Genomic DNA, 14,938 nt, shown 5'->3' with positions numbered 1-14,938 from the left:
AGACACACACGGAGTTCAGACAGGAAGAGGAAAGTTTCACGATAAATTAATCAGTCTCCTGAAAAACATTACACTGATTTCAACACCGCGGCGTCGTTCAGAAAGGCTGCTTTTTATCTGCTTTGATCGCTCATCAGCCAGAACAACATGGCTGACAATGTTTTAAATGTAGGCAGTGAACAGGCTCTCAGCTGAGCCGCAGAGGACGAGGACATCTGAGACATGTCTCATACAGCCTGACGTGCTCTAAAAGAGTCCATTTTTAACGGCTTTGTTATTCACGTTTTTTCCTATATGAAAACGTGTCTGTCAGCACTGGGACTGGACTGTCCTGGACTGTCCCTCCACCCTGACCACTGTCCACGTCCTCCTTACATTTAGACAAGGTGACACGCAGTGAACCCTGAACTCACCACCAGGCAAACACTTTGAAATATCAGAGCAACAAGCATCACTGGATCCTTCATGAAGTCACTGAATACTATTTTCCATTCATTTGCCATCAGTGCAACTGACCGGTCACGCTGTTTTGATGTCAAAGCTGAACGACGTGGTTAACGTGGACAATATGTCCACACAGGACATGAGCCCCAGTCTCCACCACGTCCTGCTGCCTTTGTGGACCTCGCCTGTTCTTGATCAGCCGCAGTGATGATCCTGCAGCGACGTTAATTATGATGTTGATATCAGTTAAGGTGGAGCACGCTTCTGCACCTCCTGGACGCCCTCATGCTCGGCAGATTTGTCGGTTTTCCCTGAACTAAAATCTGTGTGGCGCATTTATCTTTGACCGCCGCTGCTCTTCATTAAGCACGAGTGAGCCTCCTCCCGTGAGGTGAGATACACAAACTTTTAGCCTTTTTGGCAGGAACTCCATCCCCCTCACATCACTGGATGGTACAACTAATGTTCTACAGACCGCAAGCTGCTGCACATCAAACAGGCCGCTACGCCTCCCGTTAACGCGCAACCTTTTTCATTTAGGTTAGAAATATGGGAGATTTCCATGAAAATGGGAGGACAGCGGGAGAGAAGGGTTGGCAGGACTGCATTACAGATAATACAGTAAAGATACCCCCAGGCTGAAACCGATGCAGAAAGTGTCTCGACTGTCACAGTGTTTGACTCCATGTGTGGCTCCGTCTATCTGAGGCAGGACTCAAACAGCTTGTCTGATCATTATGTAGCGTTCAGGATCAGTGGTGGGGCACGATGACTAACTCAGACGGCTTTTTTTGTCCAGCTGTGTGACGTCAAAGCCGAGCTGAGCGGCGGAAAATGACTGGTTTGGGTGAGGGGTGGTGGACGGGAGGTGGGTGGTGTTATGTTGGTGAAGGGGACATTTAGCCTTGGAAACGTTAATAACCTGAGACCACTTCGATAACATTTTTGTCGTCTCTTGATTTATCCGGGGACAGTTTGTCAACACCCGGCCTCAGACGTGTTCTGAGAGTCAGGTGCCTTGCTCAAAGGCACGTGGGAACATTTCAGAGAGAGAAAACGAGTTGTTTCTCTCTGCTGTTTCAGCTCCATTAAGCTTTGTGGTGCTGCTTTCACTTGCCGTGCTCTGACAGACGTTAAAAGGTTGTTTGTATGTCAGACTCGCTGCATGTGAGTGTCAGCCAGCAATGCAGGAAGTGCTCAAACCCTTTACTTAAAAGACGGAGTGCTAGTTATGGAAGTTATAGTGGTAAAATGTCAAATTGTGTACTTAAAATAGCGAAAACCAGAAATAAGAACTGAATATAAAATCCAGCACTGAAGGTACAATTAAAAAGAAATATTGGGGATGTTTTTGCTTATCTCACGTGAAGCCAGCAGTGCGGTAAATGTAAAAAAAAGTCTCCTCATCAGTCCTTTAAACTGCACTTGAGGACAGAATTTGAGAAAATATGGACTGACGCTCAGAGTGCTGGAGGCTGAGCAGGTGTGGTTCAGCATCTCTCTGCTCCACATCGCTTTCATATCTTTTACTTTCGGCCCCTGACTCATTCAGCTGGGCAGGTGTGAGGTCGTCGTGTGAGGTTCAAGGACTGGAGGGTTTATCTGTTTGGTGCACTTCCACTGCTGCAGAGTCCTGAGTCCTCATTCTGTGTTTTTTTTAAAGTTATATCATGCAGACCTTCTTCTTATTGTGCAGTGCAAGCAGAAAAACAGAGAATCTGATCTTTTGGGGCCTACGTGCATCCTGATGTGTGTCTGCAGACTGACCAGCCTGATTTGTATGTCATAGTTTTAGCGTAGTTCTTCGTCCTCTCTGCTATCTGCATTGTTTTGATTTACCTTGACTGTAAAATATTAATCAGTTGCACCAATAAGTTTAATTTAAGCCCAGCGCGATATGTGACATTCACCGCTGCGGGATGTCAGGCCCGATTCTGCTAACATAAGTTCCTGCATTTCCCTTTTCGCTGCCAAAGAATTGACACACGGCTGATCCACCTAGGTGGAAATTTGTTTGTGAGGCCAGTTATGGAAGCACTCTGACTCATTAATCATTCATCGGGCAGAGGAGCGTCTGCTGAGAGCTGATTCTTGGCATTTAGACGAGAGTGAGACTACAGTAAACACATTTTCTGAGTGCTGCTCTGTGGTCCACATATAATCAATTCTCCTGTTATTGCGTTTCACTTGCTGTGGGGCAATAGGGCCAAGGGATATGATATCACCCAGGACTTGCCAATAATAAAATTCTATCAACAAGAAAGCACCAGGGGGGTGCTGGGAAGTGTCAAGCTAGTCCGAACCACATTTTCAATAACAAACAGCCCTCCTGTGAGAAGTCAACAATGCCCCGAGGTGAGACGCGTGCTATTTGTCACTTTGGACGCATGACATTGTGTGCCGCATAAATGCAAAATATGTGCTATCCGCCCGCAGGGGGACCTGAGATTTCACATCTGAAATGAAACGGCCTGAGAGGGAAATGTAGAAGTCATTAAGAATTCTCAAAGCCCATCACTTCCTCTCAGCTCTGCAGGAACGGGGGAAGCAGACAGCACCGTCTCACTGCCGCTGGTTTGGGAGGTACGTACGTGGGAAACGGAGGGATTTACTGTTGAGATGCGATGGAGTATGGGGGGGGGATGTTGGTCTCCATGGCGACGAGTGTAATGGAAACATCAGTGCGAGCTCAGCAGCGGAGCGGCGTTGAGACGCCCAGAATCTCTGTGACTCTGAAACGACACCGCTCGCTGTAAAATCATCCCACAGCTCAGCTCTGGAGAGAGGAGGAGGAGGAGGAGGAGGAGGAGGAGGAGGAGGAGGAGGAGGAGGAGGGAGAGGTGTCAGAGCGCACAAAGCTCGGCTCTGAAGCTCAATCAGCCCCTTCAAATTTTCTCCTTTTTTTTCCACGAGGTGATGATTCAGAGATATGATAATTAAGGAAAGCAGAGATTCACACGACAGATCAACGTGTCCCGATTCAGACTTTCATTTCCCTGATGAGCGTTAAAGAAAGTGATGATCCGAGGCAGCGTGTGATTCAACCCCCAGTCCAAAAAAGCTGGGACGCTGCATCGGACAGAGTGTGATGACTAACCCTTTTCTGACATATACTCACTGAAAACAGCACAAAGGCAATATATTTAATGTTTGACCTCATCAGCCTCGTTGATTTTTGTAAATATCTGCTTGTTCTGATGCAGCAACACGTTTCAAAGACTGGGAAAGATGTGGAACGCTCCAGAAACACCTGTTTGAATCATTCCACAGGTAAACAGGTTGATTGGTAACAGGTGAGAGGATCATGATTGGGTATGAAGGGGCATCCTGGAAAGGCTCAGTTGCTCACAAGCAAGGATGGAGCGAGGTTCACCACTTCGTGAACACATGACTGGATGAAGGAGATTAATACATGAGCTTTGTGAATCGTTGGTTGTAAACACAGTTTGTTTGCAAATGCTTGATTTCTGGTTTGAGTCCAAACTTTTCTGGAGTCTGGGTTGAGGAAAGAAACGTGTTGTCTACATGTTGACATGTAGATGAGAAGCCTGGTCGCCCACTGAGATCACACATGGCCCATTTTCACACTACAGCAGTGACTTTAAGCTCAAACAGTACTTGGTTGAAGTTGTGGAGGGATCATGAAACAAGCATTGTTACAAGAAGTCAAACTTTGAGCAAGAAACGCCAGCAGTCGGGTGACCACACAGGTTCGTATACGCAGTAGAAAACCAAAAGTGAACCATAAAATGTGAGTAATAATCCTTCACTGCACAGGGGAACTGTTAGCATGCCAAACTACAATAAGCCTGTCAAAGATGAACCAGGAAGTGGGTCCGTAAGCTGTGATGGACGTCGACAATGAACGATATTTTACTGTTAATTGGTTTGTTTACAACCTCTCAGACCTGCTTGAGTTTCTTGCCCTGTCAGATTTTCAGCTTTTTTAAGTGTTGCATAGATTTTTTTTAATATAATTACTCCAATAGCTGTTATTTCACTATCAACTCTTCAGCTAATGTTATTGTTTATGTGTCACCTTTAAGTTACGTCGCCCCGCCTCGGAGTAATTAGAGAGTTTGTCACTGTCTTTCCATGTTATTGTTGATTAAAGGAGAATATTCGCAGTCAGAGACACTAACCCACTTATTACCCACATCCCAGAGTCACTGCACAACGCTTCCTCATCCAGACATCTGGCATACACCTCACGCTTAGCAAAATAAACTACAGAAGACAAACAGGCTCCAGCAAAAAGTTGGCTGGTGTTTTTCCACAGACTTCATCCAGCGACGCCGCTGTGAGCTCAAATACAGTCAGCTGACGAAACTTCGCCCAAACCAACGCAGCCGCTTGCGTTTTAAGCACAGTTGTGAACACTGTCTAATTCACGGTCGTATCTATCAGGGTGGAGGAGGAAAGCTTTCATATGATTTGCCCTCAACATGCCGTCTGCACTCGAGAGCTCACCTTCACTCCACTCTGCTCCTCTTCCATCCCTCACTCGACATACCGTCATCATCATCTTGATTATCGCCGACTTGGGTGTAAATTTGGCAGCGGGTGAAAGTCTGGAGGCTTTTCTTACTCTCTGAACGCTTCCTGACATCGCTGTCAGCTCATATTGACAGAAGATTATTTCATTACATCCGAGCGGAGACGTGAACGGCAATCCAAAAAAAAAGGAGCCAAAATTTGGATGTGAGCCTGAAAAGCCATGTTGTGAATGTAGCCTGAGACCGCAGAGCAACAAAACCATCATTACTCAGGTGCCTGCCAAGAGTGTAGCAGAGAAGCTGCTACTATAAGATGAACATAATAGGATGCTAATAAATCCTCTGGAGATCACCGCGAGTTGAAATGATGTTTCCCAGAATACTCATCAATCAGACGAGCGAGAGGCTGACTCGCTCTTGGAAGGCGTCCTGTTTCAGCTTCGCTTCGTCTCGTGTTCAACCCACACTCCTGTTTTCCTCTAATATCTCAGTTTGATGTAAATAATCGTCATTTGATGAGTAATGCTACAGTCTTTTACCGCTTCACTGCCGCTCAAACTCGCAGCACTTCCCGTCCCCGTCATGTCCCCGTCTGATCTGATCCTGGGTTCTCCCGTCTCGTCCTGCTGTGCCTGAGAAGTTTAGGTTTGTAGAGTCAGTGCTGTTCTTGCACATCTTTAATTGATCACATGAGGACATAGTGTCAGCGTGGCTCTAAGGACGGCATTATCAATCCGTCAGTCAGTCGACCATCACTTTGGACCAGACTGAAATATCTCAACAACTCCTGCATGGATTTATTTAAAGTTTTATAAAGGCTTGAGTCTCAATCGTCATGACATTTGGTGAACACAGTAAGGTCCCCCTCAGGAAGAGCTGCAATAACTGTGATAAGTTTTCATTGAGCGCCACCATCAGGTCCAAAGGGCAGCGTGTCCACTTTGCTTTATAACTTTATGAACACCTGCAAAACTAACGACATTCCCATTAACCTCAGCTGTGCTATTTGGCACGTTAGCATGCTAACCTGCTAAAGTTTGATGGTGAACATGTTTAATGTTATTCCTGCTAAACGTCAGCATTTTAGCACAGTGGCTGTGAGCTTGTAAGCATGCTGACATTAGCATTTAGCTCAAATCGTGTAGGTACAGACCCTGAGCCTTGTTATGAATGATCTTTTTCTCAGTGGTTGTTTATTCTCTGCTATTTCAGCCACTTTTTTTAAGTGGTTTGAGGAGTGCATCCTCCAGTGCAGTTGGATCATAGTAAGTGTCCTACGCAAAAGCTTTTCAGTTTAAACTGAGCATGAAAGTTCATTTCTGACCACAGAAATCTTAATTTAAGGTCCACTCACTGGCTTTTTCTGGAGCTTTCAAACTCATTTCTCTGTATTCCTCAGCAGGTGGAGTTTGCTTAGTTGGCAGTGAGTTAAAGGCCTGAGAGATGTGCGTAAGGTGAGTTGACATCTTCTGAGGTCAGTAATGATTCTATTCTGAATTTATCATCAAAGTGGCATGAAAACCATCAGTAAACACTGATTCTACTGATTAAAGCGACCAAGAAGCCCCTTTTTAAATGAGCCTGAACGTTGAAAATGTCACATAAAGGCTTCTGATTTGTTCAGAAACTGACTGACTTGAATTGGATTGGATTACTTTACATTAGATAAAATCGGAGTGGACTGGATCGGATTAGATTGCACTAGACTAAATTAAATTAAATTAGATTTTAAAAAAAGAAAGAATATGATTTAAATCTGCAGAGACAAAAGGAGAATCAGATTTAATCCGAGGGGATAAAATTGGAAATCCTCCATTCTTTCCACTTTGGTCCTCAAAGGCAAAAATAACTCGACATTCTGCGCCAACCACAATAAAAACACTGTAAAAAGATCACGACACATGCACAAGGCACAGGCTAAGTTAATCAACAGCCAGATAATGTAAAAACATCATCTATGAATTAATAACGTCTCATTAATGAGGTGGTGTTCAGCCTGTTCGCGCTGCAGCAAACTATTTAAAAGATCATTTCAATTTGTACAGCTTATTACATCATCTGTGGGTGAACACATAACCTCGCTGCTCCGGAATACAAAATGATGCCATTAAAGAATTTCATCTGCATTAAAACTGCATATTTCTGGATGGGATTTTGTTTTGGTGTTCTCAAAAGGCTGAGCTGAGGACAGCGCTCAGTCTCACAGCGCATCCTTCAGCCTTTAAAGTGGAGATGTGCTGGAAGAAAACATTTTTTGTTGTTTGCTGAATTCGTCTCTTGACTGAGAGCAGCAGCTCTCTGCGTGACTGGTTTTCTTTACCGAGAAGCTGCTTTGCTGTGAAGAGACCGTGGGGCCGGAGAAGGACCTCCGCAACAGCCTCAGCTCCACCGGTTAAGATTTTTAAGTCACTTTCAATCCCAATCTGAGGGCTGCATGTCTGTCTGGAAGAATAATGAGAGGCTGACTACCAGCATAACAATCCACTGCAGGAAGTGTAAACAGTCTTCCCTGTGCTCACAGGATCAATTCTAATTTTGCCTCTTAAGTCAATACCCTCCTCCTATCCCTTATTCTTCAGCTATAGTATTTATTGAGCCTTGTGTTCATGTAGAAGGTCAAACCAAATCTCATTTTCTGACTGAGATCATAATGTATGAAGTGCACAGTTTCATAAAAGTACTTTTCCGCGTCTATTGTGGGACAAGAGCTGAAACGTCTCTCGTTCAAAGACACTGCTGACTGCTGATGAAATGAATGAATGAAAGTCTGGTCCACTGTGATACTGAAGAAGAAATGTCATACTTCATTAACAAATCCTCGTAAGTCGTGGAAAAATTAGAAAAATACTCCCTGCAAAAATGTTTCTGAAACTTTATGACACTGGGTCGAGGTGGAAAAGTCGGCGTATTGATTGGAAGAAAATGCAACAAAGTGCAATGAAAACAGATTTTGCGAGTAAATCACGATGTACATGAAGTACTTCAACATCCAACGAAGAGACAACTAAACACTCTAACCTTCCTCAGATCATCACACCAATACGACGCAGTTAATCCCTCACTGGCTTCCCATCCACAGACCCAACCGACCGCCATGCTGGAGTTCAATCGTGGGTCGTTGCGGGAACAAAGTAACAGCAGTAACATGCATGTAGCTGTAACTGATGCTACAATAATAGCATGATAATGATGTTCTGAATGGGTTGAAAATGGACAAAATACACAAGTGCAATGTGTAAAATCATGCTGTTAGTGATGGTTCATACAAGAGAGGTTCACACTAATGATGCAACAATAGCATTTCACTAATGGAATAACTCTCATCACGAGCCCACGAGCTCCCATGAGCTGCTGCGCTGTAATTAAATAGTAAAGAAAACACCAGCTGAAGTGTAATGGGATATATTATGCAATAACTTCAGGTCGAATTACATTTTCAACACAAGCTGATTAATATTTTTGAAGTGATCAGTTGCTCCGAAGCACTCATGACAGACAATCCAGAGGTGTGTGCTGTTTGTTTGGTGCCTGTTCTGGTAGAAAAGCTGCTTTTTGCCGCGTGTTGCCGCTTTCCGCGATGATCAAAAGGTTCTGTCGGGAAAACGACGAGACTGGGTCCTCCAAAGGTGGGGACGCCTGGCAAGCCTGCCGCCTTCAGAGGAGACAAGCTCAGCTTATTAAGACTTGAGTAGCTGCGTTCTGTACGTCGCAGCCTGCTGGGACATTTTAAAAGTGGCAGCGGCTCATACCTCGCATCGTCTTACATAGAATAACTCAAAGAGACGTTGAACAAAGCTCACAAAAAGTCACTGAGCAATTAACAAACCTGCAGTCCCTGTCAATGTGAGTGTAATCTTCTTTATGTTACGCATGGCTGCTTACGCTGACAGATGAAAACGGTCTGCTGCTGTATTATGTCGACTTGAAACTCTACAATACTGTTTACTTTCATTTCTACCTTTTTATGTGGAGCTTCGTTATGCGATGGAGTGATGAGAAATCTCAGCATCTTTAGTCCAGTTTCAAAGGCTGCTGGGAAGAATGTCATCACCACATTGAAACTGCGCAGAGAAAAATGAGTTTACTCACATCCACAGCTGCGAACTAATGCACACAGTGAATCCTCAGAAGGACACGGCCCTTCAAAGCTCTATTTTTTCATGGAAGCTGAAGGCCAAATCTGCTCCAAAGGCTTCAAAGACAACAAAACTAAAGTGTGTTAAAGCTCACCTCGAACGGCAAACATTTCCACATTCATGATCACAAATGGCCCTGAAGCAGTTCCACCACACCTGAGGAGGTTGTGATGGTTCACTGCAGCGTGACGGACAGCTTTTAAACAGTGTACGCATTAAAGGTAAGTAGTGCACAGTACATCCACACAGCTGTTACCGTACAGCAGCATCAGCAAGTGTCAACAACATATGTTTACGTTCAAGTGCCCCTTTTGCCCCCGTTGGCTGACGTAATTATGACAAAGGAGGATGTCAGGTGACATAATTACAGAGCAAAGTCCGCAAAGAAGAGACCGGGATGGACGGCTGGATCAACAAAGCATCATCAGACTTCACCCTGAGACACCGCTGATTCAAAAGCAAAGGTCAGAAAACACTTTGTGGTATTGTTGTCGAGGGAAGGGACAAAAAAACTGTTGTCATGCACAATGTCAGGACCACGAAACTGAAGCAGCTGAATGGAATTCAGCCATCGCTGGTCTGATTTTTTACATGTGCGATGGACAGCCGTCCAAGAGGTACAAGAGTTTCAAGGAGGGATCGAACAGTGTGCACTGTTGTGTGCACACAAACACGTATAGACACAGATATAGATATCAATAGATAGATATTAGGATATAGATGCAGTGACGTTTAAACCGGAGTCAAATTCCTTGTATGTGCACACATACTTGGTCAATAAAGCCAATTCTCATTCTAAGCTAACAGGCTAACAAGTTTGCTAACAGACCGTTAGCTCGCCTCTTAGCTCGAAGCCTCTTTCCATCTTGAATTTTCCTGAACAAACTGCCAAAGGGAAGTGAGCGAATCAGTAAAGATAAAATGGAGAGAAGCTCCAGGAGCTGCTGTGACTGATCAGTGCAGGGCCAACGGGGCTAGCTAGCGAGCTAGCTTACATCTGGCATCCACCGCACCACAGCTACATGACAGCTGAAGAGCAAGTGTGGAAATCACAGCCGTGGTTTTCTGCCCAGTTTTCTAATGAAGACAAAAGCACGGTGACACTGTGCCGTAACCACAGTCGGACCAACGCCGCTGCAGCACGGTGCAACTGAGAGGGTAGAGATGGAAAAGAGGAAAATTGAATTTGAGAGCTCACTGGCAGGCAGGCAGAGGTCTGTGATGAAATCCTCTGTGGGATTTGCAAAACAAGGTAAAAGCGAGCTCTGAATGTCAAACACTTATCTGATCCGATCACTGACGGGCTTCAGTTTGTGTCAAAGAAGAGGAGCATATCCCCGCTAATTAGTGAAATAATCCCTGATCTGAGTCGCTGCCACAAGCGCGGCACGCAGCATGTGTTGGGAATTTGACTTGTGTGCTCTTCACAGTTCACCAGTTTGCTGATATAAGTGGAAGATTGATAAGCTCCCATCTGATTGTCCTTCTGGCTCCAAATTGATGACACACTTACTGATTACTGAGCTGTTAAGCAGCTGATTCGGTTATTGCTCATTATGTACCATGATATTACTGCTTATTATTTATTCATCTGAATTTGTGTTGGGACAATTTGACGTCTGCGTTGCTTTGTGGGGATTCTTTTCTGGAAGCTACGACATAAGATAAGAACATAATAAGATGATGACGATTTTCATTGTTATTAGTACTATTTTTTGAGTACAATTTCGAGGTACATTTCAAAGGAAAATAGGGCCAGCTACTACTTAATTTGACCACTACAGTGATAATAATAAGTCTTATCACAGATGAAGACTTGACACACAAAACACATGATCATCCTGTAAACTATGATGCATTGCTATTGATTAAATTATCCATAAGTACGTTAAGTAGTTGAATTAGCTTCACATTTACCAGCTACAACTTTAAGATGCAGTAACGCAACATTTAGTAGTAATCTATTATAATACTGATATTGGTTATCCTGCCTTCATGATGAGCACTTTTACTTTTCATACTTTTTCCTTTTGTTGCTAATAATTCTGCACTTTTACTTAAGTAATATTTTAATGCAGCTTTAGATCTTGTTTTGGAAACTTTATGTAGTATCTCTGCAGTATTGCGAGTTGAAGTGAGACTTTCTGCCATTTCCAAATGCAATATAAAATGTAGGCTGCGTGGGTCAGAAGTATGTTTTTGCCTACATCAGGAGCTCAGTAGTTGCTTTTTTCTTTGTTGCTGGGATTTCATACAAACCAATAATCGATAAAAACACTGCCGATTATTGAACAATCCCTTCTGCTCCTCCAGTACACTAAAACAGATTTCCCCACCTGACAAATATCCCATTAGTTTACATGATTAGATGATCCCTCCCTGTGCCGTTCAGCAGCATCACAGTTGGTCAGGATGCTCTAAAACAGCATTTTATTTTAACATTTAACATCACTAATTTTCATCAGAATAAAAACAATCTCCTCCGTCAGATGGATGGTGTGTTTCTCACTCGTCCTCTTCCAGCCCCACATGACTTTGTCATAATTACTTTTGCCAACAGAGGTGAAAGTGGATATTTGAGTCATTAGACACGGACACTCAGCTCACCTCTTCTCGTATCTGATATCATCATATATCATCATTTGGTGCCGTCTCTAAAAGTTAACCTTCAGTGTGGAGGTGGATCACACCGTGAAAATGACTGTTTCTTCTGCTGTGAACCCACTTATCCAAACACAAGGAATATCAAACTATGACAATATAATAACTGAAGATTATCATTATTCGATAATAACACAAAATCCTAAGTAGATTTCTTTTTGGGAGCAGATTAGTGCTGTCAAGTGCACAACCCAAAAGCTGCTTTTTCATCTGTTAAGCAGCTTAGCATGACGACATCTCAGCTAAAGGACAAAGTTGCTGCTTTTCAGGTCAGACGTCGTAGAGGTGATATTTCCTCTGATTCATAAATCTGCAACAACCACCGTCACAGAGTTGAAAGCACTCTGCTGAGTCGCCTCTCTCGGTTGAGGCAGTCAAATGTGAGCATGTTTAGGCCTTTAAACAATAAATGTTGTTTTAAAGGGGCTGAAAGCACACTGGAAAACGTCTACACGTTCCAGCCAAAAAAGTGGGATGCAAACCACATTTTCTATCTGGTTTTAAGTCTTCTTGGCTACATCAATGGCAGCACCCAATAAGACCCGATGGAGAGCGAAGTTTGTGATCTTATTTCCAGCAGAGGACATAAAGACATGTTTGATTGCACAGTGAGCTTCCCATTTTTGCGAACAGGATTTATTATCGGTGTGGAAGGCTTCATGATTGGCCCTGTTGGACTGTTTTTAGTGAGGAGTTGCAGCAGAGTGATTTTTCTCGCTTTAACAAGGTGTAGGAGTCCTCATCATCGACAATGTGTCTGCTCCTCTGTGAATATACATCAGGCCTTCGCAGATTCAAACGCCTTCCACAATATGTCTCCTTCCTATTCATCGTTTTTGGTGACATTGAGATAAAATAGAAAATCCAAATAAAATTTGTCTGAAAAGGAAAACGTGATGTTTTACTAAAGCAATATTCTTCTTTTTTTAATAATTAGATATCATGATTTTGGATTTTTATATCATGCAAGTCGTACGTCTAATTTCTGGCACAGCTTTGTCTTTCAAGCACTTCTCTTTTTGATATAAAATGTTAAAATGTCCTTCAGCAAACATCCGAATAACAATTTGGAGAACTTTTGAGCAGTACTTCAGAATGGCATGATGATGAAAGAGGAGAATTTGTGCAGAATTGCTGCCTCTGTGGACTATCCGCAGAGGATATGACTAAAATGGAGCAAATGTAAGAATGGACTTGGTTATTAAAATGCCAAAAAAAATATATAAAAATGCAACACTGCTGCAAAAATGTGAGGTTGCCACTCTGACCTGTGTTATTTGATGAAAGCTTTAATGTGATTCACGCCTTCGGATATGTATTTGCAGTAGGATGAGTGTTCCCATTGGGAACAGGCTGGTCAGGGATGTCTTGCTCTGACCACTGAGCTACACAGCACCAGCAGTTTTTGGCTTCCACCAGAGAAATGGAGAGGATTATGTGCTCCGCCTGCCAACACAGTCTTTTGATCAGAGGCCAGGTAATATCAGGCAATCTACATTAATCCTACCATCTCTATCTCCTCTTAGTTCCTGTCCTCTTCTCGGCCTCCATTCTTACCAGGTTGTTATCAGTCTGAGGGATAATTAAGCCTTGTGGGACTGCTGTAGGCTTTCCTCTTCTGAGTTGTCAAAAGTTAGAAGGAGGCAGATCAAACGCCTTTGAAACACAAGAGAAAATAAAACGCTAATCTGGCGGAGACAACAGGCGTACTGCTGAAGATGCGCTGCTCTCCTTTGACTCTCATCGTGCACTTCATGATCAAAGTTCACTCAAACTCTGGGCAGAGTTCGAAATCACAGCCCTCTAAACAGATTTACAGCTAACAGGACACATCAGAGTTTGACACTGAAAAAGTTCAGTGCTTAAATGATTACCAGCTGTTTTCATCTTATGGGCATCTGTGTGTGTGTGTGTGTGTGTGTGTGTGTGTGAGCGGCATCGTGGCAAACTGTGGACATGGAGACACCTGCTGCAGCGGGAACCACCACAGACGCAGTTCTGTGTCCTCATTGGCCAGAAATACTGAACGTCTTAGAGCAACTGAAAGCTGTGGAAAGGTCACTGCAGTGAGAGCGGGTCAGAGCCGGAGGTGTTGACGACATCTGTGAGATCAAATGAAAGCCCAGATCGAAGATGGGCGCGGCCCGACCGAGGAGCACCGAGCGCTCGGGGGTCAGAACGCCTCGACGGCGTCTCGGCTGGTGTGATCCCGCCACAAGCTGGTCCCCAGTTGGTCGATTAATGCATTTCTCACCCGCAGAAAATCAATTAAGAACAATGTTGTCAACTGACTTATGGTTGAAGTGACTGATCGAGCAAAAAGCTGAACTCTGGCTTCTCAGACAACACGAAGCTTAAACTAAAGTCAAAGTGTGGATTCACAGTCAATTCAAGTTTCAAGTTGAGTTAACATGATGAACTTAAAACAAGTGCTTTGCCTCTTCAGCTGTTGTTTAAACTAACCAGATTTCTGCGTCAGCTTCCTTTTGTGAAGTGATATTCGAGTGTTTTTAAAGCCTTTTACCTCAGTTTCTTCCGAACGTGACGATTTTGATCAGTCAAACAAAGAAATGAATCTCCGCTGCTCGCTCTTCACAGTTATTCTGACGCACAAAGGCTGTGCATACAATTAAAGCTGCGAGCTGTCACATCTGGATGAAAGATGACACAGACTGATAAGTGCCGCTACTGTTGTTCTGGTGACAAGTCGATTAAAATGTGCCATCACAGCTAACACGAACACAAGGTGAGAAAAAGCTTCACCATCTGAACCGGAAGCACTTCGACAGCCTGCGACGAGCTGGAGCTCTTACCTGCCTGCTGATGTAGTCGGGGTGTTTGCTGCTGCTGGGCGGGCTCTGTGGACTGGCATGGATCCTGAATCATAAAATGAGACAGCCTGAAAGAAAAGACGCAGAGAGAGGAAGAAAGAACGTTACACGGTGACACTTCCTGCTTCATAACTCAAAAGACTGTAATGCATTTTCACCCACACACCCTCTAATGAACTATCTGGCCATTTGATACAGAGGAGTGTGTGTTCGCTCAGACTTCAGCACCACACACACACAAACAGAGCGTCCTCCGTTGAAAGTGCTCTTTTCCGAAACACTACACTACAAAAAATAAAAAAAACAGGCTCATTATCGACCATCTCCGTGACAGCCACGTTCTATCATCTGACAGCATGCACGTCTCTGT

The 14,938-nt window shown here is 43.8% G+C and overlaps 1 protein-coding gene across 4 annotated transcripts in view; it reads right to left on the bottom strand.

Moving 5' to 3' along the window:
- Positions 1–14,938, bottom strand: part of LOC143322633 (alpha-1,3-mannosyl-glycoprotein 4-beta-N-acetylglucosaminyltransferase C-like) — a 42,398-nt gene that overhangs the window by 15,037 nt on the left and 12,423 nt on the right. For all 4 annotated transcript variants that reach the window (XM_076733945.1, XM_076733948.1, XM_076733946.1 and 1 more), the window contains exon 2: positions 14,551–14,636. In XM_076733945.1, coding sequence (XP_076590060.1) covers positions 14,551–14,636 — 86 coding nt within the window. The remainder of the gene's footprint in view (positions 1–14,550; positions 14,637–14,938) is intronic.

The sequence above is a fragment of the Chaetodon auriga genome, chromosome 6, assembly GCF_051107435.1.
Source record: "Chaetodon auriga isolate fChaAug3 chromosome 6, fChaAug3.hap1, whole genome shotgun sequence".
In the NCBI taxonomy this organism is placed as follows: Eukaryota; Metazoa; Chordata; class Actinopteri; order Chaetodontiformes; family Chaetodontidae; genus Chaetodon; species Chaetodon auriga.
The sequence above is the reverse complement of the archived record's forward strand: the minus strand, read 5'-3'. Positions and strand labels throughout refer to the sequence as shown.